Genomic DNA, 23,449 nt, shown 5'->3' with positions numbered 1-23,449 from the left:
AAAAATAACACAATTTTGGGTAAAAAATGGACCAATCCATAAGGTTAATTTGACCCAACTTTCTTGGTTGTTTTTGCACAAAACAACCCAAAGATTGGGTAGTTTTGTACAAAACAACCCCAAAAAATGGGCTGTTCTGTCCAAAACAATGCAAGAAAGTGACCCAATTTGTGTATCGGTCCAAAATTGTGTTATTTTTAACCCGACTGTTTTTAGAGTGTAAAGACAAAGAAGTTTCCAACAACAATTTTAGGATCTGGGTGTTCGGAAAAGTAGCATCCCACTCAGATGTTTTTATCAGTAAGCTAAGCAGCCATGTGTACTGCTGATAACGGGTGACGCCAGCCAAGAAGAGCATTTCAGGGCTCCTTGGTCGTAAACCTCCTGTTTCCTCTTGACCAGTCCTGAGAAATAGCTCCAAGTGACCCCCCCCCACCCCCCACCACAACATGGTTACACTGTTGTTGGTGAGCACAGGAAATAAAGAAAAGGCCTGTAAAACAATGGATGGTAATGATAACATTTAGCTATTTTACTAACCATCATAGTTAATCATTCCAGTAGAAGAGAGTTTACTTAGATTATTTAGACCATTTACAAGGTGTGCCCTCTCAGGAATGTCCTGACAAATGTAACCATTCACCTTTTGCATGAATGTAAGTGTGTACACTCGAGCGAGTTAGCATGTTTTGTGGGACACAGAGTTGCTCCTTAGTTCTATTGCACTGCTGACTTGTGAACAGGAATAAGAATCAGTGTCACGGTTGGCGAATGTATCATCTTACCAATGAGAATTTCTGCACACCGAATGGAGACGTATTTACATTTCTGTCTCAAGCTACAAGTTGAAGCAGGTGATGTAACCTCAAGATACTTTCATCAATCGTCACAAGTTGTTTTCATGCCAGTTGGTTTTGTAACTGATTTATCATTGTTAGGTTAGGCCTCTTTGGCACGCAGTTAGATAGGTAACGGGTCCAGATGCATATTCCACTTCGTAAGGTAATCGCTGATGGGGGTCGGGCCTGGTATAGGGGTTTGCTGATGCATATTCCCCTTAGGGGGCTAATTGCTGGGGTAGGAGCTAATGTATATCCACGTTCGGCAGGGGCTAGGGTGGAGGGGTGAAAATTGTCTTTGTTCCTGCTCCCTTGTCAAAAGAAGAACATCCTCACTTGATGGCTGAGTGGAAAACTTGTGTGTGAAGGGGCATGCCCACCGTCATCCCCCTCAGCAGTAAATTCCTTCATGGTGACAGTGAGCCTTGAGCACAAGACACCTGACAGACTCCAGGTAATCCTCTCCGGTGGGCTTAAGTCAACAATAGGATAGGGGCAAACTTCCTGTGGTCTCAAAGACGGAAATTTCCACTTCATATTAACAGCCTGTATTTCTTTCATCGCTGCTCACGTTGACACCTTCCTTGTTCCTGTGTAAACTGCAACAAAAGATGGAAAGGAACAGCTGATGGAGAAGTGAAGAGGCAGGAAGAAAAGATGTGATCAACAAAGTCATTCCACCTGTTTAATATTTAGCCATTTTTCTCTTTCTCACATATATGCTTGTCCATGCTAAGGTCAGTTTCATCAAAGAAGGAAGCTGTTCACTAATTATTAACCCAACCTTAAATGTGATTGTTTTTTACTTTAATGAATTAGTTTTCATTTCACGTCACATCTTTTTACATTCTGCCAGGTTACAGTGTTGACTGTTTGGGGATGGACAATGACATGGGCAAATCATCAAGAGGGTGTTGAAATGTTTTGTAGGTCTCGAGTCCATAAGCCCAGTGAGCAACTTACAAAACAAACACCTTAATCAATGCGGATTCATTTTATCTTTCAAGAAGGTATCTAATGTAAATAAAGACTCACACAAAGTCGATTGAATTTTCTCGTCAGTTTTCTTTATCATCTCTGAAGTTCAGGAATCATACAGTAATAGGATCTGGGCAGCTTTTCCATCCTCGCGAATGCTCTCACCCGAGACAGGCGAGAGCAGAAAAAGGGCACGATCTAACATGCAGCCCACACATTCATACTGTCTTCAAAATCAAAACATAATGTGGGCTGGTCTCCTCCCTGGCTGGCCCTGCCTATGGGGCTGATCTTCACCAGCTGGTCCCGTGCTCAGATCAGGGCACGCTGATTCTGAGACTTTGAACTGATTATGCGATGTGTAATTCCCATTTTGGCTTTTTGGTTAACCTGTTGGCTAATATAAAGCCATTCATATAGATTTCGATCCTTCAAGGGATAAAAGTTTCATTGTAACTTTTGTCATCTCTTTCTTGTTTATAAATGTTAACTTCTGTCACCAAACAGAACAGGTGAAACATTTTTTTTCCCGGTACCTTTATTGGATAGTGTGCCATTTAGAAATGGGTAAATAAATTGATGTTGTTCATATTGTTTGAGTCACCCTGTTAGATTTAAACTTTTCCATCCATCCACTTTCTATGCTGCTTTTCTTCATTAGGAACTGTTCACCATTTAACGACATGACACATGCTATACACAAACAAACAGTCATACACATGGACAATTAAGAGTTTTCAATTAATCTAACATGCATGTTTTTAGAAAGTGAGAATCTGAAGAAATCCCATCACAGGGATATGCAAACTCCACACAAGTTTCAATTCAAACCCAGAACCTCTCAACTGGGAGATAGACACTAACCATTCATGCACCTTGCTGACCTAACTTAAGGACCAATGCGCTCATTTAACAAAATGTCCTTGTAAGGAGGAAGCGAACAACAATGTTACCGAATATTATTATCTTATACTGTAGAAGCGAGTAAATATCCGTCTTTATTTCCTTCACATCTAGTGGGACAGCATTATCTGATCTAGGAAGGGCTTGTTTTTCTATCTTCATCTTTTAAATTAAAAATAACCTCCTACACCTTTAGGAAACCAAGCTGATGTGTGCGGGCTATAAAAGCAACACAAAGACCCAAGAGGTGCCCAAATGCCTCATGGAGGTGAGAAAAGCTGCACTGTGTGTGTGCTGCCATGTAACCTCTTGATGAGGAGACAAGAGTTAGAACAAGTGTGGCTGTGGGCCGCCAGTGATGAAAAATGTTTTGCCGATCTGCAGCTGCAGGAGTTGGGGGGGGGGAAAATCCAAACGGGAAAAAGCAGTGTCGGCAGGCAACAGGATGCACATGGCCCTGAGAAGGATAACTTGTTGCATGGAGGAAATGGAGAGAAGGAGAGGAAGGGGGTCGGTTGGATCACAGCTGTGTTCAGATTGAGAAAATTCCTGTTTTGAAGCACACAGAACATGTTGCTGTCCTTTCTCGACTTGATAAAGCGGCGGAAGAGCACAGTTGGTCCCAGCATTGTGCTTGTCATTGTGTTTGCCTTGTGTTTTGATGTTGGATTAAAACTAAAAAAAAAAAAAAAAAAAATGGAAAATCACTCAGTTATGCAGTTCACTGGATAGACAAATATTCAGATATAGCTTTTGAAGAGTTACCAAATCAATCTTGCGCTTGACTTGTTTTTCTAAATGTGTTATAGTGAGCTGACCGAGATATTTTTCTGTTTCTGAGAAACGTTTAGGGAAGGCTTTTTGGGGCTGGCTTTTGTGTTCCAGCATGACTGTGCCCCAGCACGCAAAGCAAGGTTCAGCGTGGTTGCATGAGTTTGGTGTAGAAGAGAAGTGACTTCAACCGCATGAAACACCTTTAGGATGTACTTGAACAGCCATCCAGACCCTCTCTCAACATTAACATCAGTGACTTGTATTTTCCGATGTTTCTTTAAACACTTTGTAAAGTGAACCAAAAGATTTTTTTTCTAAATATATTATAAAGGGGCGCCTTGAGATTGGAGGTTAATTTGGTCCATGACTACATTCGTAACTCAAAACACTTGTATCTAAAATTATTTTCTCAACTTCCCATTGAAATGAATAGAAATGCAATCATTGGATTTTTCCTGTTTTCCTCTGGATTTTTATCCTCTTTGCAAAGAAACCCCCCAAGAATTTGGGGGGGTGGAAAAAAAAATTCCCCCCAACACAGAAATCTCCACAATTTTTTTTTGTGGTCGGGGGGCAGCTTGTGGGCCACCAATTGCCCATCCCTGACCTATACGTATACCGTATAAGCCTTAGACACACAGTGACTAAGAAAGGCCTCAAGGCTCATAAAAACTTTTGGAGTTTGCATAGTCACTCCTCATTAACAACAGGACCTCTTGCTGATGTCACAGCGCCTTGGCCACTCCATATTGAACAATAATACTTAAGTCAGTCATTGTGGCGCATGTGTAATGGAAATTCCATCCCAAATGTGACCTCCAACTAAACCGTTCTTCTGTGATCTTTACCAGTTACTTTTATTTTTTTTTTAAACAACAACAATAATAATAATAATAATAATAATAATAATAATAATAATAATAATGGCGTATTCTCAGAACAGACCCTATTTGGCCAAAAGTCAACAAGGAATGGAATACAGTGGATGGTTGAACCACTGTCTTCATAATAACTGTCATGCAAAGGTAAAATAGATGTTAAGTACAGCATGGCACACTCACCATGATGCGGTGATGAACCTAAGGGATATTTCTGTGTGTGCCTGGGAGGTAAGTCTCTTCACTTTCACATTAATATTCAACACTGCTGACTGCAGTTTTCACATTTAATATTATTATTATTTGTTTTGGGGTTGTTGTTTTTTTGTTCTTTGCTTCTGTTGCCTTACAAATAAGTCCAGAACTCTAGAAAAACATACATTGTAGGGCTGAAGAAGTTAAGTTTGCAGACAAAAGAAAAAGAAAATCATTGTTGTTCCTATTATATCCGAAGATGATAAATGAAAGCGTGGAGTGGTGTCGCTTGTGTGCACTGTTCTGGTTGGGTGGGCTTTTCTACTGACGTACAAGTGCGTGGATGCAGTGCGCGCCGCGGGTGCGCGTTGAAAAGCGCAAGCCGGAGGGGGAGTGAGCGGAGTCTGCAGCTGCACGGCACATACGAACGTCTTTCTGTCTTCCTTTGATTTGTGTGTTTGCAATAAGTTGCAAGAAGTTGACTTTTCTTGTAAAGGACTATTTTACCATCTTGCCTCCCCCAAATTGTTCACCGTCTTCACAGTTATACTTTTCTGCGCTGAACTATATTAACGGTTAATTGGTTCGTTTCCTTCCATCAACCTCCACAGCTCCACAGATCTGAGCAGAATGTAAGTGTCATTTTTTAATCGTTTCCTTTTCTGGACTTTTTTTTCTTCTTCCAATTACGATTGTAGGCATAATTGAACAATGTCGTTTGTAATGTTAAGTGAATTCATCCATCCAAAATCGTTCACAAATTAGAAAAGCATTGTTCCACTGGGTTGTCTCGATCAGCATTTTTTTTTCCAGAATTGTATTTCAATCAAGTTTTGGGAGGCCCCCAAATGTAGACCATCATTTGAAACAAAAGAGCTAAGGTCTCACATGTGGGACTGTCTTTGGAGAGTGCAACGAGCCCTGGCATGAAAGGATGGAAACGTGTCAATTAGTGGGCTTTATTTCACTTTGCAAGTGGTACAGCATTCCTCACATTCTTCTACAAGTGATGCAATGTTGATGAACAGTTTCTATTGCCACTTAATGTCGTCATAGTAAAAAATTAACACAAAACATTTTCGGGGGAAAACATATTCAATTGTCAATACTTTTCTAAAATATTACGTTGATATTGGGCATGCACAAAAAATAAAAATAGTACAGTACATAAAATGTATATTGTTTCCGCAGGCAAGTTCTTTGTTTTGCCAGGTACAGAAAGGAAGATGTATACTGTACGTGATAATAAAATATGGGAACATATTATGGCAATGAAGCCTCTCTTTTTAGGACTAGTGGTAGTTTGTCGAAGTTGCTAATCGGAAAATCTAACGAAAGCACGTTTTAAATGATAGTCAGACCGGCCTCGACGATTACTATTTGGTTCAGTCGGACAAAATGGCAGATAAACAGACGGCGGAACGATGCCCCGGCTGTAGGTGCAAGGCGATAAACGAACCGCAATTTTTTTGTAAAATACCCAGCTCTGTCTATTTTTATCATTACAGCTTTCCTCTTTGGCTTTCCGCCATTGCTCAGCCCTTTGATCTTGCATTTGGGAAAAAATGAAAAGCAAAAGAAAAGGCAAAATATACAGTATACACATTGAAACCTCATTTTTGGTTCCTCTCAGAAGGTTGTTATGACTGTCATTATGCAGAGAACCCCAGATATTCATTAGGGGCTTATAAGGATGGAGCTCTGCCACGAACAGCAAAATTCTGCAAGTAATTGACCTAAAAAGGTTTGGGCCACAAAATGGCGTCAAAGCACTATTTATGTCAAAATGAAACGCTTCAATTCACTTCAACTTAGTTATTGATGTGGAGATACCACCAGATGGCGCCAGAGTGGCCAGAGTACAAAATGTTGAATACCTGTGAGTTTTTCAGCAAAGAGAAAAAAAAATCTGCAAATTGGCGAATTTGCACATTGAGCATGGTTATCAGTAAATGTGTTTCTAAGTTTAAAATTTAAAGTGGAGTAGCATCAGACACTCCTCCTCCCCGCTGTAAAACATAATAGACAAGTATAGTACTTATCAATGGCAGTAAATGAGTTTTAAAGGCGAAGACAACCCCCCCCAAAAAAAAAGTATTTACAATAATATGTTCTATGCAGCCTCCCTATTGTAAACGTGACATTCTGATTCATATTGTGTTTGTGAAATATAAGTTAAGTAGTAAAATCCACCCGTTTTTGTCCATTTCAGGGGGCGACCATTTTGTCACTTGCTGTCAATTTTGTCATTTTGACATCAACTTTGTCATCTGGAGGTAGAACCTTTTAAAAATGTCACGACAAACACCTTTCTTACCTCATTCTCATGTGAAGGCAACCTTACAGAGAAAAGAGACCAATCAATTGAATGTTGTGTCTAGCCTTGGGATCCCTGTGAAAAGGTGCAATAAAGTGTTTTGCAGTCTTGCTCAGAGGAAATGCCATGTCTCCCCTTTGTCTTGACCAGGATGAACAACAGAGATCGCTGGAAGGTGTACAAGAGGGTGGCTGTCATGTTCTGCCTGGCAGTGGTGGCTCTGACTGTTGTCCAGAGGGGAAGCATCAACATGGTGGCTCCGTTCCAACTCGAGAGACGGGCTCGCATGGATGCCTCAGAGGGAGTGAAGTCTGTAGCTTTACACTCTTCTCAGAGGGTAAAAAGTTTTTGGAAGCCCAGCAAACAACAGGCACCCCGCCCTGCTCGCTCAACCACCCAGGAACCCCGTGTGACTGACGTAAACAGCGCTACAACCTGGGATGTAACCAGTTCCAACTGTAGCGCCAATCTCAATCTCTCAGGCCAGGATTGGTTTCAGGGACTGGAGGATCATTTCAAGCAGTTCATGCTTTACCGACACTGTCGTTACTTCCCAATGCTTCTCAACCACCCTGAGAAGTGCTCAGGGGACATATATTTACTCATGGTGATCAAGTCAGTGGCTACCCAGCATGACCGCAGAGAGGTCATTCGGAAAACCTGGGGGAAGGAGCGGGTGTTGAATGGCAAGAGGATAAAGACGCTTTTCCTTCTAGGTAAATCATCCAACCATGCCGAAAGAGCAAACCATCAGAAGCTTGTGGAGTATGAGAACCAGATCTATGGTGATATCCTCCAGTGGGGCTTCTTGGATAGCTTCTTCAATCTCACACTGAAGGAGACCCATTTTCTCAAATGGTTCCACACCTACTGCCCAAACGTTCACTACATCTTCAAGGGGGACGACGATGTCTTTGTCAATGTGGAGAACATTTACGAGTTTCTAGACAGCACTAGCCATGCGAGGAATCTCTTTGTAGGGGATGTGATTTTTAATGCGAGGCCAATCCGTAAAAAGGAAAATAAGTACTACATCCCACAAGCTCTGTACAACAAGACCCATTACCCTCCGTATGCAGGTGGGGGGGGGTTTCTGATGGATAGAACCGTGGCGCGGAGGCTTCACTGGGTAGCAGACACGCTGGACTTGTACCCCATTGATGATGTCTTCTTGGGTATGTGCCTCAAGGTCCTTCAAGTCGCTCCGATAAAACACAACGCCTTTAAGACGTTTGGCCTTGTGAAAAACAAAAGCAGTAAGTTGAACAAAGAACCTTGCTTCTTTAGGAGCATGATTGTTGTTCACAAACTGCTCCCAACGGAACTCAGACACATGTGGAATCTGGTCAACAGTGACCTGGTCTGCTCGCAAAAAGTCGAGATCCTATAGCTTAGCGAGGACGAGGAATGGACAGCGAGATGAGACGCGAGCTGAATCTTGGCGTTTGGCGAAATTGTCAAAGGCAAGCAGTGCGTACTCTTTCTGTGGAGAGAGACTGGGACAGTATTTGCTAGTTTCGCGCTTTTCGTGAAGAAGTTCTTTTAAAGTCACGTAATTACAGAGTGGGAAATTGGGGTATTTATAAAGCAGTTCAAAGACCTGCTGTGGCATAAATGGTAACACAACAGACGACAGTAAAGTGATCTTTGTGATATTGGCCTGCTTGATGCTGGGCCTCCATCATTGAGCATAATTTACAGCACAATGTACTTCGTTTATTGGGCTTTTAAGCAGAAGACAATGACTTGCGGGTGATAAACGGAACTCAACACAAAAATTTTTTCAAGATGTCCCACTAGTTGAAACACGGCATTCTGATTAATATTGCGCTTGTGGAATATGAGTTTAGCAGCAAAATCCACCCGTTTGTAGGCATCTCAGGGGGCGGCCATTTTGTCACTTTCTGTCAACTGAAAATGACATCACAGGTGCTCAGGGCTCAGGTAACGACCAATCACGGCTCAACTGTTTTCTGAAGCTGAGCCATGATTGGTTGTTAGCTGAGCCCTGAGTAACTGTGATGTCATTTTCAGTCGACAGATGTGACCAAATGGCTGCCCCCAGAGATGGCTAAAAACAGGTGGATTAACTCTTATTCCACAAACGCAATATATATCAGAATGCCTTGTTTCAACTAGTGGGGTCGCATAGAATATGTTCTTGAAAAAAATATGCTTGGGTTGACTTCCACTTTAAAATGACAGTTGCTGATAATTTGCCCCCCCCCCCCCCGCTCCCCCCAGTGGCCAATGTCTGTAAGCCATCAATACACAACCACTGTGCATTTTAGTGTACGAAATATTTCACATTACTTTGCCTTGGACTGATATATGTGTGCGATAGTATCTTAAATAATTAAAAGTTCAGAGAATGACTCTACCTCAGTAATCCAGACTCTACTGAATCTCCAATGTTTAAGGTAAACATTTGTCTGGGCATGCACGTCATTGCGACTTTCGGCTTGTCCCATCGTTGGTCGCCAAAGCAAGTTACTCAATCACATGATTCTTTGGCGCAGTTTTTTGGGGGCTTTGATTTGGTTTTTTTACATCAGATGCCCTTCTTGATGCAAACCATCGTTTTTCTGGGCTTGGGACTGTGGCTATGGGAATCAAACCCACAGCATCTCAATGACAGGCAGCAGTATTTACCACTGCACTATGCAGTGCTTTGTTTGGACATGCATAAAAATTCCAATCCATTTTTGAATTGCAGAGGTCCTGCACTGCACTTGGCAAAGAATGTGACTGACGTGGACATCTACTACCCCATAATACTGGAAATGGTCAAATACAAAAATAAATATAATGTGGACTGCCCATAGAATTGAATGTGCTGATATACTTGACATGACATTGATAGAAGGTTTACATTATGACACTGTACTAAAACTATTACCGGTACGAATATGTAAGACGTTAATTTAAGAAGAATACTGTCCTTGACAAATGGGTGTCAAATGTGGCGTTGATATTTAATTTAAAGCATGGAACTGTGTTGGGAGTGGATGTTAATGAAGCAATATTCTATATGTGAATCTGAAAGTGTAAATAAATGTCCTGTTTTGGTCAACGCATAACTTTTCTTTGAAAATCTGTCCTATATCAGCAGTTTTTGTCTTCACCCTTATCAACATGCATGATCTTTGTGGAAAATATATAACAGGTCATCCAACAATAGAGTCCAATGTTGACACATTGTTGGAGAGGGAGTCACACAACTACTGTAATTGGTCAACAGTACATACTGTATCTGCATCATCTCACGAGGCATGAGAGTAATCACAGCACGCTTGGAACAAGAAAGTGTGTTTTTTTTTTAAGAACACAAAAGCAAAACCACTGTTTTGATGAACTTCAATCATCTTTTGGAACTTACCAACAATTTATTATGTACTCACATGATTCAAAAATATTTTTGTCCTTTCCCCCATTTAAAATATCTGCTCATTAGGTAAAGCTGCAACATGTTAACAGTAAATACACATTTTTAAAGCATAGGTTTTAGAACATACTTTAGTAAACCATGACAGTACAATGAAGTTCTCCATCAATAGCAGGGAGAAATTGAATCTTCTCCATATTGTGTTGCACTTCACATCACAGGGGTGTAGCTTACAGAGGTTTATCCCTTAGTTATCTCTTTTCTTCTCTATTGTCAGTCCAAGACAACACACACACCTATTGAAAGACATCTCTTAACCTTAGACCTCTTAGTTCTCCCTGGATCTTAATACAGTAAACCCCCAGTATTCACAGTTGACGCCCCACACTTCCACCCCAGTCAAATGTTTAGCAATTGCCTATATTAATAGATTAAACAATAGGCTATACCACAAACTGTGATCTCAAAACACCTTTTAATCAGTTTTAACTCCTTTTATATTAACCTTAAAAATAAAATGAAAAAACATACCAATGGTGTTTTTAAACATTGATTTCTCTGATTGATATTTAGATTTTATGGTGAGCAGCTTTGTGGCTGGTAAAATGGGTTAGGGCCAAATTGCACTGCATCCAGGGTAAATTTCCCACTCAAGTGACGCCATTCCACTCAAACTGGGTACACACCCGGTTTCCCAAAGTAGCCTGCTGATCAGCACCACATTTGTTTACACAAATCAGGGGAGTCTTTTGATGTCAGTCTAGTTAAAAGGTTGGGTGGAAAGCGCTGCAGTCTTTCACAGCACCCCTCGATCTTTTCTCAAAGGCCCCAAGAGGAATAACTTTGTTGGCGCAAGGAGAGGTGAGAATGTTTAAAGAGACACTTGGGTGAGCTTAACATTGGCACTTATATAATAGGTTTGCATGTAAAAATGTCATCAGTACTAAAGTGCCCCCCCCCCCAAAAGACTCTGTAGTGAGTTAAGGTCTTTTTTTGTGATTAGATTTACGACAAATTTCCCCGCCCCCTTTGGGCTTATGTCATGTTTTTGGTCTCATCGGTCTACGTCATGTACAAGGTGGCAAGGTGGTAACATTGCTCGCTTTGTCAGCTCTGTTGTCTAAAACGGCGACCAAACGCCACCAAAATGCAAATGCACATTACTACTCTTGTCCACTTCAACCTGTGAAAGTATAAAAGTGTTCTGCACAATAGTTTGGATTTATTGACATAAAACGTGATCTCATCATGATCACCTCCACAAAATCCAAATTACCTCCACTTTCACAAGCTGAAGCGGACAAGAGCATGAATGCGCACACGAACCCCGACTGGTAGTATTTCGGACATTTAGCAACGCTAAACTCGTGTCAACTCTCAGGAGGGAGACGGCGGCTTGCAGCGAACAGCAGGCAGATTGGAGCTTTACGCCCCCCTCTTCCCTCCCCGGCTAAAGGTAGGATAATAGGACGGCTATAGCAACAACTAGCTTCAGGTCGTTAAAACAAAAGGTGTTAGCACAACAACATTAGCTCCTTACTCTGCATCCAGCCTGCGTTGATCTTCATGCCGCGGGGTTGCCTCCCAAGCAGTCGCGTGCGTTATCCGACACCACTTGCAGCCGCCAGAGAGTGAGTTAAGCCCTCATTGAACAAGCGTCAATGTACAGCGAACAAAACGTTCCATCCAAATAAATGTGCACATCTACTCATTTCCACTTCAGTCTCTGTAAATATCCTGACTGGTGTTTAATGCCTCGCCCGTCCTAACCGTGATCAGCAAAGAAGCAGGGTTTTTTTTTTTTCAAGCAAAGAAGCAGTGTGCGCTTGTCCCAGCCTAAATCTATGTAGCTCTGCTCACTTCCACATTTCCTTTTTCTCATATAAATCAGCCACGGAGAGGTAAATCCTTTTGATATGTTGAAGTGGGCATTAGTAGAGATGTCCACATAAATTGATCCAATTGATCACCGTTTTTGGACATTATAAGCAATGAAAGTACAATGATTTCCAATGGAGAGTTTGGGATCTGTTACTCCTGTGACTCCGGCCGAAAAAAGGATAGAACAGTAGGGGGCGCGGCCATTTTCCTCATTAAAAAGAGGTGTTATTCATGTAGTCACTTATTTCCTAATTTCTCCAAAATGAATGGATAAAATAGAAAATGGCAACTCTTTTAATTTTCCTGATCAAAAAATATAGAAAATTAACTTGTGAAAACATGGCCATACCGGCCCCACCGTCCCTTTAATGCTTAAGATAAAATCAAAAGGAGTATTCCTCATGGTCAGCTGTTGTCTGCATCAATTCACTATTCTATATAAGAATATAGCATGAAACATCTTGTTTTTGTAGAGCATTCAATTAAACATAGGTTGAAAATGATTAACATTTTAGGTACTTTCTTTACTTCATTAGAATTGGGGTTTGTCGATGGGTGCCATTTTGTCTGCTGCAAAAACTTTTTTTTAAAGCTACGATAAATGTGAAAGTGTCTTTTATCCACACTTAGCAGAAAGAGGAAGGGAGAGAACACAGACATGCAGCAAAGTGAGCACACAAACTGAACGAGACAATACGAAGTAAACTTTGGACGGTTAATAGATACAGTACTGTAGTTCGAGGGCTGAGTTCACACTTTGCAAAATTGAAATTTCCTATCAGACTCTACAAACACCCTGCATTAGACATATGGGTAGCCTATTGTTCACCCATAACGTCAATTAGGGTAGAGAAGTCAAGCAAGGGAATCTGCAGTTTATAAAAGTATGAGGTTGGCCCCGCTCCACACCGTGACGGCCTCGCTTGTATCCGGATGTTCACTTTTCCAGTTAGAATTAAATAGCCCTGGTTGCAGGCCGCAGTTCGAGGCGTGCCCCACCTTAAACGTTTGACTTGTTACAATGGAACCGTTTTTCAGATGCATCTCAGAGGTGGTTCTAAAACGCCGACAGTCTGGGGCCAAGCAGGCCCGTATCGTTACTGTCATCTGATTGGCTGACATCGTTGCAGCAAGGAACTCGGCTTCGCACACATATTTCCTGGTTTTAGACAAGCGAGACGCTTGACAGCCGTCGCCGAGGTCATTAAATACAGCACATGCAATGAACAAAATAGTGTTTTACAACACTATTTGGTGAACCATATTGACATTGTCATACTTTGGAGACTAATAGATGACGCTTGTGGAAAAATGTTCACGACCACACAAACCGTTCGCCACGTCCAATTCCATTGAGTGAGAGATCTCTAGCAGCAGTTGGGAGCATTTCCCCCACCTCGGGGATGGCAGCTTCAGGTGACTGCCGGAGGCCTTTCAACTCCGTAGAGTCAGGATGACAAGCCAATTACTTGTAGAGGCGGCCAAATGAATGAGACTGAGCTCTCAATTCAGAATGAATGAGCGCTGGTTGGGAGCTGTGCGTGCCACTCATGAAAACCCGATCACTCTTTCGTCCATGGTACATTGAAATAGTAAATATGGTTCAATGTCTTGCCGGCGAGCGGGCGGCTGTGTCTCGCTGGCAGAAACCCGGAAATAGTTTTTTCGTTTGTGAAAGCTTCTGTGCATTTGATGGCCTGTATCGTAGTGATGTGTCAAAGAAGCTTCTAGATGCTTCAAGAACCAGTTGTATTTTTTTGACTCCTCTAGATGGCACTCTTTGTTCAACATAGGTCTGAAAGTGCATTAACTTCACATTTTATAAACCAATAGTGTCATCTAGAGTCAAAAATTACAACCGGTTAATGAAGCATCTTGAAGCATCATTTTCCCATCAGTACTATATCTCCGTGCCGTTGCCGCATCACTCAAATGCTTTTTACATTTTGAATCCCAGCAAAAATAGTGGCCGAGACTGGCCGCTCATAAAATGTGGCGGCAGAAGCCCATTCACTGCGTGAGGGTTGCTCAGTTCAATTGATCCTGCCCACATCGCATCCAGCGTTTCTTGTCATGGAAAAGCAAAGGAGGCGATGTGGTGGGGGGCCTTCCCAAGTGGAAGTTGTGTGGCTGTTTGGTGCTAATGGAAAAGCGGCAATATCTACCTTTAATAATATACAAAAATATTACACGTTTTATGGTCCTTTGTGTTTGAATTGCAGTTTATTTCTTCTAGAATTCTGGATATGAATTGATATACAGTAAAGCATATTCTTTACCTGCTTTTTTTTTTTTAGCTGTATGTTATTACAATAATTTAGTAACAACTTAAGCAACAATTGATGGGGAAAAAAAGAGGCTTTTCCCCCCTCAAGGGAGCTTTTACAGAACCACTGACTTGGAAATGGCAATAGATCAAGAGGTTTGGGGGGCAATTTCAACAGTTACACGCACCTGGCGTAAAGGTGTACTTTTAACAAGCTGCTAAACAAAAAAGCAAAAAAACGTTTAAGGTCCATTTGCCAGATAACCCAGAATGGGAGGTTCGACTTTAGGCAATTTCATTTTTTGCTTTTGTGAACGTCAGCCTTTAAACCTGCTCTGTCTAGTTAATTTCTAATTTTCCTAATACAGTAATGGAGAAATCTGCTGGCGCAAAGAAAATTTAGTCCTGCACGTAATCTGAATACAGGCATCTAATGATAGTTCAAGCACTTCACAATTGGCATTAAACACCTTGTGCACTGAGGTTAGGAAGGTGGACTAAATTTACTAGTGCAAATTAGATTTGCTAAAACATTGCAGGTCGCAGAAATCCCACTGAGATGTCCTGGTTAATTTACTTCAAAATTATAGTATCATGCACACTGGCACTGCATGTCAGGGACTGTACTGCACTACATAACTTCACTTCGAGCACTCCGTTGTTAAGACTACACCCTGGTGGACAAAGTTGTATCATCAATACAGGAAACTCACAAATTAGAAATTAGGTATCACGTTTATGCTCACTGCGGCTTAACATTTCAAAATCGAAATTAAGTTTAATGTTAGCAATAAAGTGATTGTGCTATTTAATGGTAGTTATAAACTCGTCAACACCAACAGGTAAAATCCTGCATTTGATTGAAGCTGTGACTCACGCGTGACTCTAACGCGGTTATAAAAAAAATATATATATACTGTACCACACTCAGGATGTATTCATTACAGCAGCTCCAGCTTCCTGAGATCTTAGTATCTTTTTTTTTTTTTCAAACTAAGTACCACTTGAGCAATTGAATCCGATCTTAAATGCTGCACAAAAAAATTGACAGACAACATCAATTTAAAAATTCGCAAAAATGGCATATTAGTCATAATTTGTCTTGTATACAATTGGTGAAAATTAACATGGGTATAAAGGAATCACTGATGCTTGCAATAATGGCAGAGATTGACACACCAAGTGAAATGAGGACGGGTTTAAAAATCACCTTCAAGGTTTATTCATCGAGACGATTAAATTCTCAGATGGGAAACAACACACTACAAATATGTTACACAGTTGGGAGGTGCAGTCATTCTCCACCTTTAACAGAACACATCCCGATAAACATGACAATATCGCTGTTACACCAAACTCTTGAGCACTCAAATTCTATCAAAATGCTTTACACATTACAGTAAGACTAAAGCAAACTAAATGACAAAAACAAAAATGTGGATACAAGTGTATTTTTTACAAAATGGTAAAATAGAAATTATACAAACTGTTTAATTTACACATGTATGTATCGGAAGAGGGGGAAAAAAAACTAGCCTCAGTTTTCACAGATCCTGACCCATTCCGTTTCTCTTAGAATTACAAACTAAAGAGGTGGAGCGGTGCAGGTTCTTATTCAGGACATTCAGTACTCACGTGAGTCAAAAGGTCAAATGTGCCATTTTGGCACAGGGGGGCGGGTAGAGTAGGAGGATCCTAAATACAAGGGCTAAAATGCCCGTTTACAGTTAAATATTTATCAATGACGCTTTCTGGAATGTCCAAAAGCTCTGAAAACTGATGAAACCAGAGTCCATTCAAAAAGTAAAAAAAAAGAAAAAAGAAAGAAAAAAAGACTAAATTTAGTCATCAAACTTAATTTTCTTCCCTTGGGGCTTGGCTCCAAATCCTCCACCACCTCGTCCACCTAAAGAGACAATAGTTTAACACATTTCAATTCCTGGAACAGCCTCTACAGGGGGAACTGGGAGGCAACTTGTCAAAAACAAGTTTTGGTCAATTATAGTATTTGATAAATGTATATCTTTAAGTCAAAAACCAAAATTTACTATACCTCCAAAGCCGCCACGTCCGCCGCCACGTCCGCCTCCACGAGGACCTCCTCTCCCTCTGCCTCCGAAGCCGCCACCACCACGGCCGCCGAAGCCGCCTCGACCTCCTCTACCGCCACCACGGCCTCCAAAGCCTCCGCCAAAGCCGCCACCGCCAAAACCACCGCCGCCAAAGCCGCCCCGGCCTCCACGGAAACCGCCTTCGCCCTTGGGCTTGGCGTAGTCCAGGGTCACCTTGCTACCGTCAATTTCACCGTCCTCCATAGCTTCCTTGGCTGCCTTGCAGTCATCCTCGTTGTCAAAGTCCACAAAGCCAAAGCTAAAGAGAAAACAGTCAGTTTACTTTATGTCCAACAAACGAATTGCTGCAATCCAAAACACATTGTTACAGTGCCCAAGTAGAATTTCACACTTAACATACCCTTTAGAAGACCCCGTCTCTCTGTCTGTGACAATCCTAGCACCCACTGAGCCATCAAACGCATCTTTGAGGGTTTGATCCGTGGTATCCTCAGAGAGACCCTTGACAAACAGAGTCTTTGTTGGACCTGGTAACAAAAATGCAGTCACAATGTTAAGGCTCATTTGGACTTCTAACAAACACACACCAAGCTAAGGTGTGTAGACCAGATCAGGACTTGACTATCTGTACTCATCACAGAGTTTCAGGAGATCAAGTTTTCATCATGTCTCACTAGGGATGGGTATTAAGATTTTAATGAAACTACTTCTTTTAATTACACTGGTTAACGATATTCTTATCGGTAATTTGTTTAGAAAAACAAAAATAATGTAGAACTACATTTTCTTTTCAATGAATTTGTCTTGCAACCACAATGACTTATATAAAAAAAAACCTACCAAATCACTAGTATACTGTTTATACTTTCAAAAAAAACAAAAACTTGTAGAGCAACAATTCTGGAGCATGCTGTTGGTCTGCAAAGAAACAGTTCTGTAAGTTGAGATGCATTTTCTTTTATGCTTGCTGTGTTCCCCCTGACATTTTAACTCATTCAGTACCAGACTTTGAGTCACATGCACGACTAAGCGTCTTAGACTAATATAAATTTTGTAAATTAGAAACAAGATCAGAGAGGTAGAATGTGCAAAATAACATTCATGTAGTATAAGTGAAATAAAATAATTTGAGTAATTTCTCAAGACTGCTATTTTTAAAAATTCAGCCCCGGGTCTAGTTTAATACCGGCATTCATTACCATCCTTATGTCTGACCAAACATAATCCAAGTGTCCCGGTTGAAGACCTACCAGAATTTCCCCTGCCTCCTTCTGGCCTGCCACCGCTGTTCTGGCTGAACTCAAGTCGGATTGACCGGCCTTCAATCTCTGTGTTGTTCAGGGTGTCCAAAGCTTCCTTAGCATCTTCTGTGTTCTCAAACTCTAAAAATGCAAACCTGTGGAGGATGGACAAAATGACCATGCAGGTTTCACACTACATAAGCTCCCCACGTGTCAAACACTTGTAGCACAGCAGACATGGGCAGTAACCTCATGTGACTGGGGTGAGCCTGTAAAAACTGTGCACTGGCTCTCCTTCTCGTGTGAATCCATGCAGAATCATGACATGATTATGACGAGCTCATGAGAAGGTGCAGTCAAACTGCAAGTCAGATGTTGCCCAAGGCTTTACTTACCCTTTGGGTCGACCATCTCTCTGTGGGATTCGGATGGAAATGGCCTTCTCAAACGTGGACTGCAAAGCCTCTTCTGTGGCGCTGAAGGCTAGATTATTCACTACTAATGTCTTGCCGGCTGCAGCTGCAGGAAGTGACAATTATGGATGTTAGATCACTGAGTAGATACTCAACTTCATTCAACAACTTAAAAGTGAAAGCTAATTTGCTGTACATATACCTTGAACCTTGGCTCCTTTTTGGCTTTTTTCTCCGACAAAGTCGACCATAATGGACCTCCCCTGAATGTCGCAACCCTGTGCATCCTCCAGCATCTTCTCCGCCTCAGCTTCACTTTTGAACTCTATGTAGGCGATTCTGGAAAAAGACCACGAAACATTCAATATATGCTTGCGTAATTTTTCTTTTAAATGAATTTTTACAGTCTTTAGTGAAAGCCACAGTACCCTCTATTGGACCCATTCTGGCCAACCGGCAACCTGACATCAACCGCATCGTCAAAAACCTCCTTCAAGTCATCAACAGTGGCAGCAAAGGGGAGGTTTTTTACAAAAAGTGTCCGCAAGTCCCTTTCTGAAGACACAAAGTCAACATTATCAACAATGCCATACTATTTTTATCAGGTTTACAATTGGAACCAAAGGTACCTTTCTTGCAATCCTGGGAGGTCTCCTTGCTTCTAGCCTTGTCCAGCTTGATTTCCTGACCCATAACCTTTTTACCGTTGAGTTCCAGTGCTTTTTGCATATCCTCCTCACATGAAAACTCTACATAGCCAAATTTCCTGTTGAAGAAAGTCATGCAAGAGACATTAAAAATGATACTTGAGAAAGCCCTGCTGAACCACAATCATACAAATGTTCATTTGTCACAAAAACATCAACAGGTAGGTTTGTTCTACACTACAGACTAGCACGGGAAAAGTGAAAGAAAAAAATAACCCAAACCACTCACTAGATTATACGGGTGCTAGCAATGCTCAGACCTAAATGACTTTGGAACAAAATCTCTTACTTGGATCCACCTAACCGGATATCAGCAACCTCAATGCTATTCTTGGTGAAGAATTTCCTCATCGCAGTTTTTATTTCATCAAAGTCTTTGTTTGAGTTCAGGTTGCCAACAAACAGACAGAAACCTTTAAAACAAGACAGTAAATGTACTTTAGTACAAGTGACATGTCAGTCATACTCATAGGGACATTTGATCAGCAAGTCAGAACATCCTTACCTTCTCCTTCTGACTTTGCCTTCTTGGCAGGAGGTGTGTCCTTCTTGCCCTCTGCCTTCCTCTTAGCAGGAGTCACCGGACCTTCTGTTAAATAAGGTTACATTTAAAATCCAGTCTTTCAATTTTGAAGTCGATAGGAATGGTGGTTTAACTGACAACTTCCATTACCATGGACCCTTCCACACAGCCGACTGCCATATTGGTTATTAAAACGACAGTAACAGTGAACCCTAGTGTTTCAACCCAACAGGAGGTGCATTTCATGTCATAACTCACCCCCTTCCTCATCATCCTCCTCCTCATCCTCGTCGTCCTCCTCCTCCTCATCATCATCTTCCTCCTCATCGTCATCATCATCCTCGGACTCCTCCTTGGCTTTTACCATGCCTGCCTTCTTTGCTTTGGCAGCTGCCGGAGCAGGTGTTGTGTCCATTTCCTCTTCTGACTCTGAAAACCACAGAAAACCATTCAGCCATTTGGACAAAGTAGTGGCCAAGTGCAATCTACATGTTGACAAGACATCAGATGCATAGTAAGGTGACATCACACAATTTCAGTATTAAGTCCCTTGTTGATCATCATTTGCAAAGCCACACAAACTTCAAAAGACCCATGCATTAGCATACCATCTTCATCCTCATCATCCTCATCATCTTCTTCTTCTTCCTGTTTAGCTGGCTTAGCCTTTGGCTTAGCAGCTTGTTTTGCACCCTTCTTAGGAGGAGGGGCCTCTTCCTCAGACTCTTCATCATCGTCATCATCTGAGGGCTCCTTTGCAGGTTTGGCCTTCACTTGCTTAGCGGGGGCCTTTGCAGCAGACTTAGCTGCTTTCTTGGGTGGTGGGGGCTCCTCTTCAGACTCTTCATCTAGAGAACACGCCAAATCAGCAGTTTGCCCCAAGCGCCATGCAAAGTAAGATGCAATTTTGAAAGCATTCATGTCACAGCGATTGAGGATAGAACTGGTGGACAATAAAACACACCAGCACCGAAGACATAGCACTGTTGTTACTTTCCCTCCGTACATTACACGCATGAGTACTGATAACCGCATGCCTGTCAAGAATTGGAGGATGGGTAAATACTAAAACAGCCTTGCAGGACATACCATCGTCATCGTCCTCTTCTTCATCGTCAGATTCTTCAGCTGCAGCGGGTGCAGGTTTGGGAGCTGTTTTGGCAGCGGCTTTCTTGGGGGTTGGAGCCTCCGCTTCAGACTCTGAATAGACAAAGGATGAACACATTCAAGAATGTTTTGTATAAATATGTGTTTAACAGCAGCCTTCTCTTAATTTACTTTTAGTTATTGATCAAAACTTGTATGTTGGAAACAATTTTATCTAGTAACTCCATTTTCGCTTGCTAAAATACCACGGCTCACCAGAATCATCATCTTCACTTTCTGCTTTCTTGGCAGCTTTTCCATTTTTGGCATTAACCTTGGCGGCTTTAGCTGGTGTAGCTTTTTTTACCACTTTTGGTGGCGGAGTCTGCAAAACATGACAATCAGGCAAATTAATATTAATTCTCCTTTTTGATGACAAAACATGATACCACACCTCTTCCTCTTCACTGTCCTCTTCACTTGATTCTTCAACTTCTTTGGGAGGAGGAGGGGCTTTTTTCTGGTTTGCTTGTTTATTTGCTGCCTAAAATTGGATTTAAAAAATAAAATCAGTTTCATACTTCCAAATTTCTCTACAATCACTACAGGCCTTGTCTAATGTGTTGTGGGATGCCCTGTTACAAAAAAATAATATCAATCTTAATTAAATTAAATATTGTACAACATGGCTACATTCAATAAATTATGATCTTACAACATGGCTACATTCAATAAATTATGGTCTTATGCATTAAGTGTGGAGGCAAAGTTGGGGGTCGTAGCGTGGGCGACGTGTGTTCTGCCTCGTGTGTGACGGTGGGGGAGGCGCCAAACCCACGTGGAACACTGCTGACCTGCGTGTTAGCATTTAAGCTAATGTAACACTATAAAGACAAATAATGCTGTAAAGACAAATAATGCCGGGGGATACATGTTATGCGATATCAGCGAAAAAAAATACAATGCCAGATGTTTCTAAAATAACCACAAGAACAACAAAGCAGGACAAAGAAAAGACTTCGCAACGCGTAACATCAGAGCCGAACCATCGTTATATATTTCAATAGCGAACCCTCTCTGAGTGCGTTCGTTAAACATATTTACTCACAGCGGCATTTTAAGCGTCGTTTGATTGGAGCGATACAAATCCGTCTGCAAATGGAGGTCATCTCTGCGCCGAAATTGCGGGATCAAATCGAGAACGCGCATGAATGCCATCTTGAGTGGCTAACCGTTAGCAGGCCGCGCTAGCAACCAACAGCGAGGCAACATGGCCGCTCTAAATCCAGGAAGATGTGCTCATTTTAGTGCCATTATATCACGTTTGCCCGTTTCACGTCTAGCATTCGAAAGACGTTTAATTCAACACAAAATTTCTTAGCAGGGTTAAGATGTCATTTCCCGCAGGTTAAAATCGAATTTCTTAAAGACGCAACAACTACAGCAATAAGGCCTCGTGCGCGGAACCGATCTTCTATCAACTGGAAATGCAAAGCCAACATTTTTACAAATAAATTAATTTTAACTGATCTTACCTTCGCTAACTTCACCATCGTGCTAGCGTGTGTTTCAATTAGATGGACGTTGAAATGAAACAAGGAAATAACTACTGCATGCACGTGGCTGTGCCTACACGATGGGGCACTGGACAGGAAAGACAGAGAAGAGGACGCGCTCCTTACTCTCTTTCTGAGCGCGTTCATGAGAGACCCTCCCACATGACTGTGTTGTCCAATCGGACAGGAGCTCCTTTTAATCGTGCCCGCGCCTCTCCTCCATGGAGAAAACAAACAGTTATTTGTTTCCACGACCTTCAAATAATACAATTATTTATTTGTTTTCTACGACTTTTGAAAAATACAAGTTAGAAGAGTGGTTGCTGTATTTTTTTCCCTCGAAATTAATCGTTTGCATCTGTAGGGTAATTTCCTTCACGCTGCATTTTACATATGCCCATTCAGTTGGCCAACGGCATGCTTTCGAAATGCAGCTGTCTTGGACGTGGTTTAAATATAGCACATGTACCTTGGGGCACAGTCTGTGCTACCAGCTACTGTTGCACTGAAAAGCATTCAACCCTAAAAGTGACTGCTTGCAATTAGTTTTGCTGAGCTATTTTGATGTTCGTGTTTTGATTGTTTATTGCAAACTGTTGTAAGTAAACATTGCAAATGCACATTTATATTAGCTCAGAATTGTTTCGATTGCAATTATAGCTGTGCATAATAATAATAATCTTGAAATATATCTAGCTCTGACAGGCTGTTAAAGGTAAGCCTGTGACCAATATTTCAAAACATTTAGTCTGGATCAGATCGGTCTGGATAGGATTAAATCGCAAAGGATATGTTATCGGGCGGCACGGTGGTCGACTGGTTAGCACGTCTGCCTCACAGTTCAGAGGTCGTGGGTTCGATCCCGGCTCCGGCCTCCCTGTGTGGAGTTTGCATGCTCTCCCCGTACCTGTGTGGGTTTTCTCCGGGTACTCCGGTTTCCTCCCACATTCCAAAAACATGCATGGTAAGTTGATTGGACACTCTAAATTGCCCCTTGGTGTGATTGTGAGTGTGATTGTGAGTGTGGATGTTTGTCTTTGTGTGCCCTGCAATTGACTGGTAACCAATTCAGGGTGTCCCCCGCCTACTGCCCAAAGACAGCTGGGATAGGCTCCAGCACGCCCCGCGACCCTTGTGAGGATATGCGGTATAGATAATGGATGGATGGAGGATATGTTATCCTGATCCAAGTGAAACTGGCACATGGATTTGGTTATCAAATCATACCCAGAATCCTTATCAAATGCCATTCTTGGGTATTTGAGGCAATGAATTGATCACATTGGGACTATTCTGTTTGTCTTTGAAGATGTTCACCCTCCATCCAAGCAGACTTCATTAGTTCATGCAACAAATATGTGTTAAATACAGTATGCGCCACCAGAAACTGAATATTAATAATTTACATTTGAATCGCTAAACTTGAATTGAAGTC

At 41.7% G+C, this 23,449-nt stretch overlaps 2 protein-coding genes and 2 non-coding genes across 5 annotated transcripts; 1 reads left to right on the top strand and 3 right to left on the bottom strand.

The window, feature by feature from the left end:
• The first annotated feature begins 4,968 nt into the window (after positions 1 to 4,968).
• On the top strand, positions 4,969 to 8,785 carry b3gnt7 (UDP-GlcNAc:betaGal beta-1,3-N-acetylglucosaminyltransferase 7). Its single transcript, XM_086047526.1, has 2 exons — positions 4,969 to 5,199; positions 7,035 to 8,785. Coding segments are annotated over exons 1-2 (1,242 nt in total). The 5' UTR covers positions 4,969 to 5,197; the 3' UTR covers positions 8,275 to 8,785.
• Positions 8,786 to 15,614: 6,829 nt separating this feature from the next.
• nucleolin (nucleolin multifunctional protein) lies at positions 15,615 to 22,166 on the bottom strand. Of its 2 annotated transcripts, none has more exons than XM_086047810.1 (16): positions 21,994 to 22,166; positions 20,913 to 21,002; positions 20,735 to 20,843; positions 20,462 to 20,572; positions 19,981 to 20,220; positions 19,631 to 19,801; positions 19,355 to 19,438; positions 19,139 to 19,262; positions 18,772 to 18,908; positions 18,571 to 18,697; positions 18,345 to 18,481; positions 18,125 to 18,248; positions 17,739 to 17,884; positions 16,889 to 17,015; positions 16,470 to 16,786; positions 15,615 to 16,322 (listed from the first exon to the last, which is right to left on the bottom strand). In XM_086047810.1, the coding sequence occupies exons 1-16, from the start codon at positions 22,159 to 22,161 to the stop codon at positions 16,258 to 16,260; spliced, it is 2,277 nt and encodes a 758-aa protein (XP_085903936.1). In that variant the 5' UTR covers positions 22,162 to 22,166; the 3' UTR covers positions 15,615 to 16,257. The 2 variants fall into 2 exon arrangements, with proteins under 2 accessions (XP_085903936.1, XP_085903937.1); XM_086047811.1 differs by having other exon boundaries at positions 19,981 to 20,214.
• Positions 19,871 to 19,943, bottom strand: LOC147138279 (small nucleolar RNA SNORD82). Its single transcript, XR_015089169.1, has one exon. It is a non-coding gene; the product is annotated as a small nucleolar RNA SNORD82 (small nucleolar RNA).
• LOC147138278 (small nucleolar RNA SNORA57) lies at positions 20,290 to 20,426 on the bottom strand. Its single transcript, XR_015089170.1, has one exon. It is a non-coding gene; the product is annotated as a small nucleolar RNA SNORA57 (small nucleolar RNA).
• Positions 22,167 to 23,449: the final 1,283 nt, after the last annotated feature.

The sequence above is a fragment of the Filicampus tigris genome, chromosome 12 (genome assembly GCF_054856515.1).
Source record: "Filicampus tigris isolate MCC_2025a chromosome 12, RoL_Ftig_1.0, whole genome shotgun sequence".
In the NCBI taxonomy this organism is placed as follows: domain Eukaryota; kingdom Metazoa; phylum Chordata; class Actinopteri; order Syngnathiformes; family Syngnathidae; genus Filicampus; species Filicampus tigris.
Note: the sequence above shows the minus strand (reverse complement) of the source record. Positions and strands in the feature narration are given on the sequence as shown.

Excerpts from the sequence above, each read along its gene's own strand:
- nucleolin (XM_086047810.1), bottom strand. The coding sequence starts at position 22,161 with ATGAACGCGCTCAGAAAGAGAGTAAGGAGCGCGTCCTCTTCTCTGTCT. Across the intron at positions 19,802-19,980 it reads GGATGATGAGGATGAAGATG|AGTCAGAAGAGGAAATGGAC; the intron begins GTATGCTAATGC and ends TGTGGTTTTCAG. Across the intron at positions 18,482-18,570 it reads CAGAATGGGTCCAATAGAGG|AATCGCCTACATAGAGTTCA; the intron begins GTACTGTGGCTT and ends GTCTTTTTCCAG.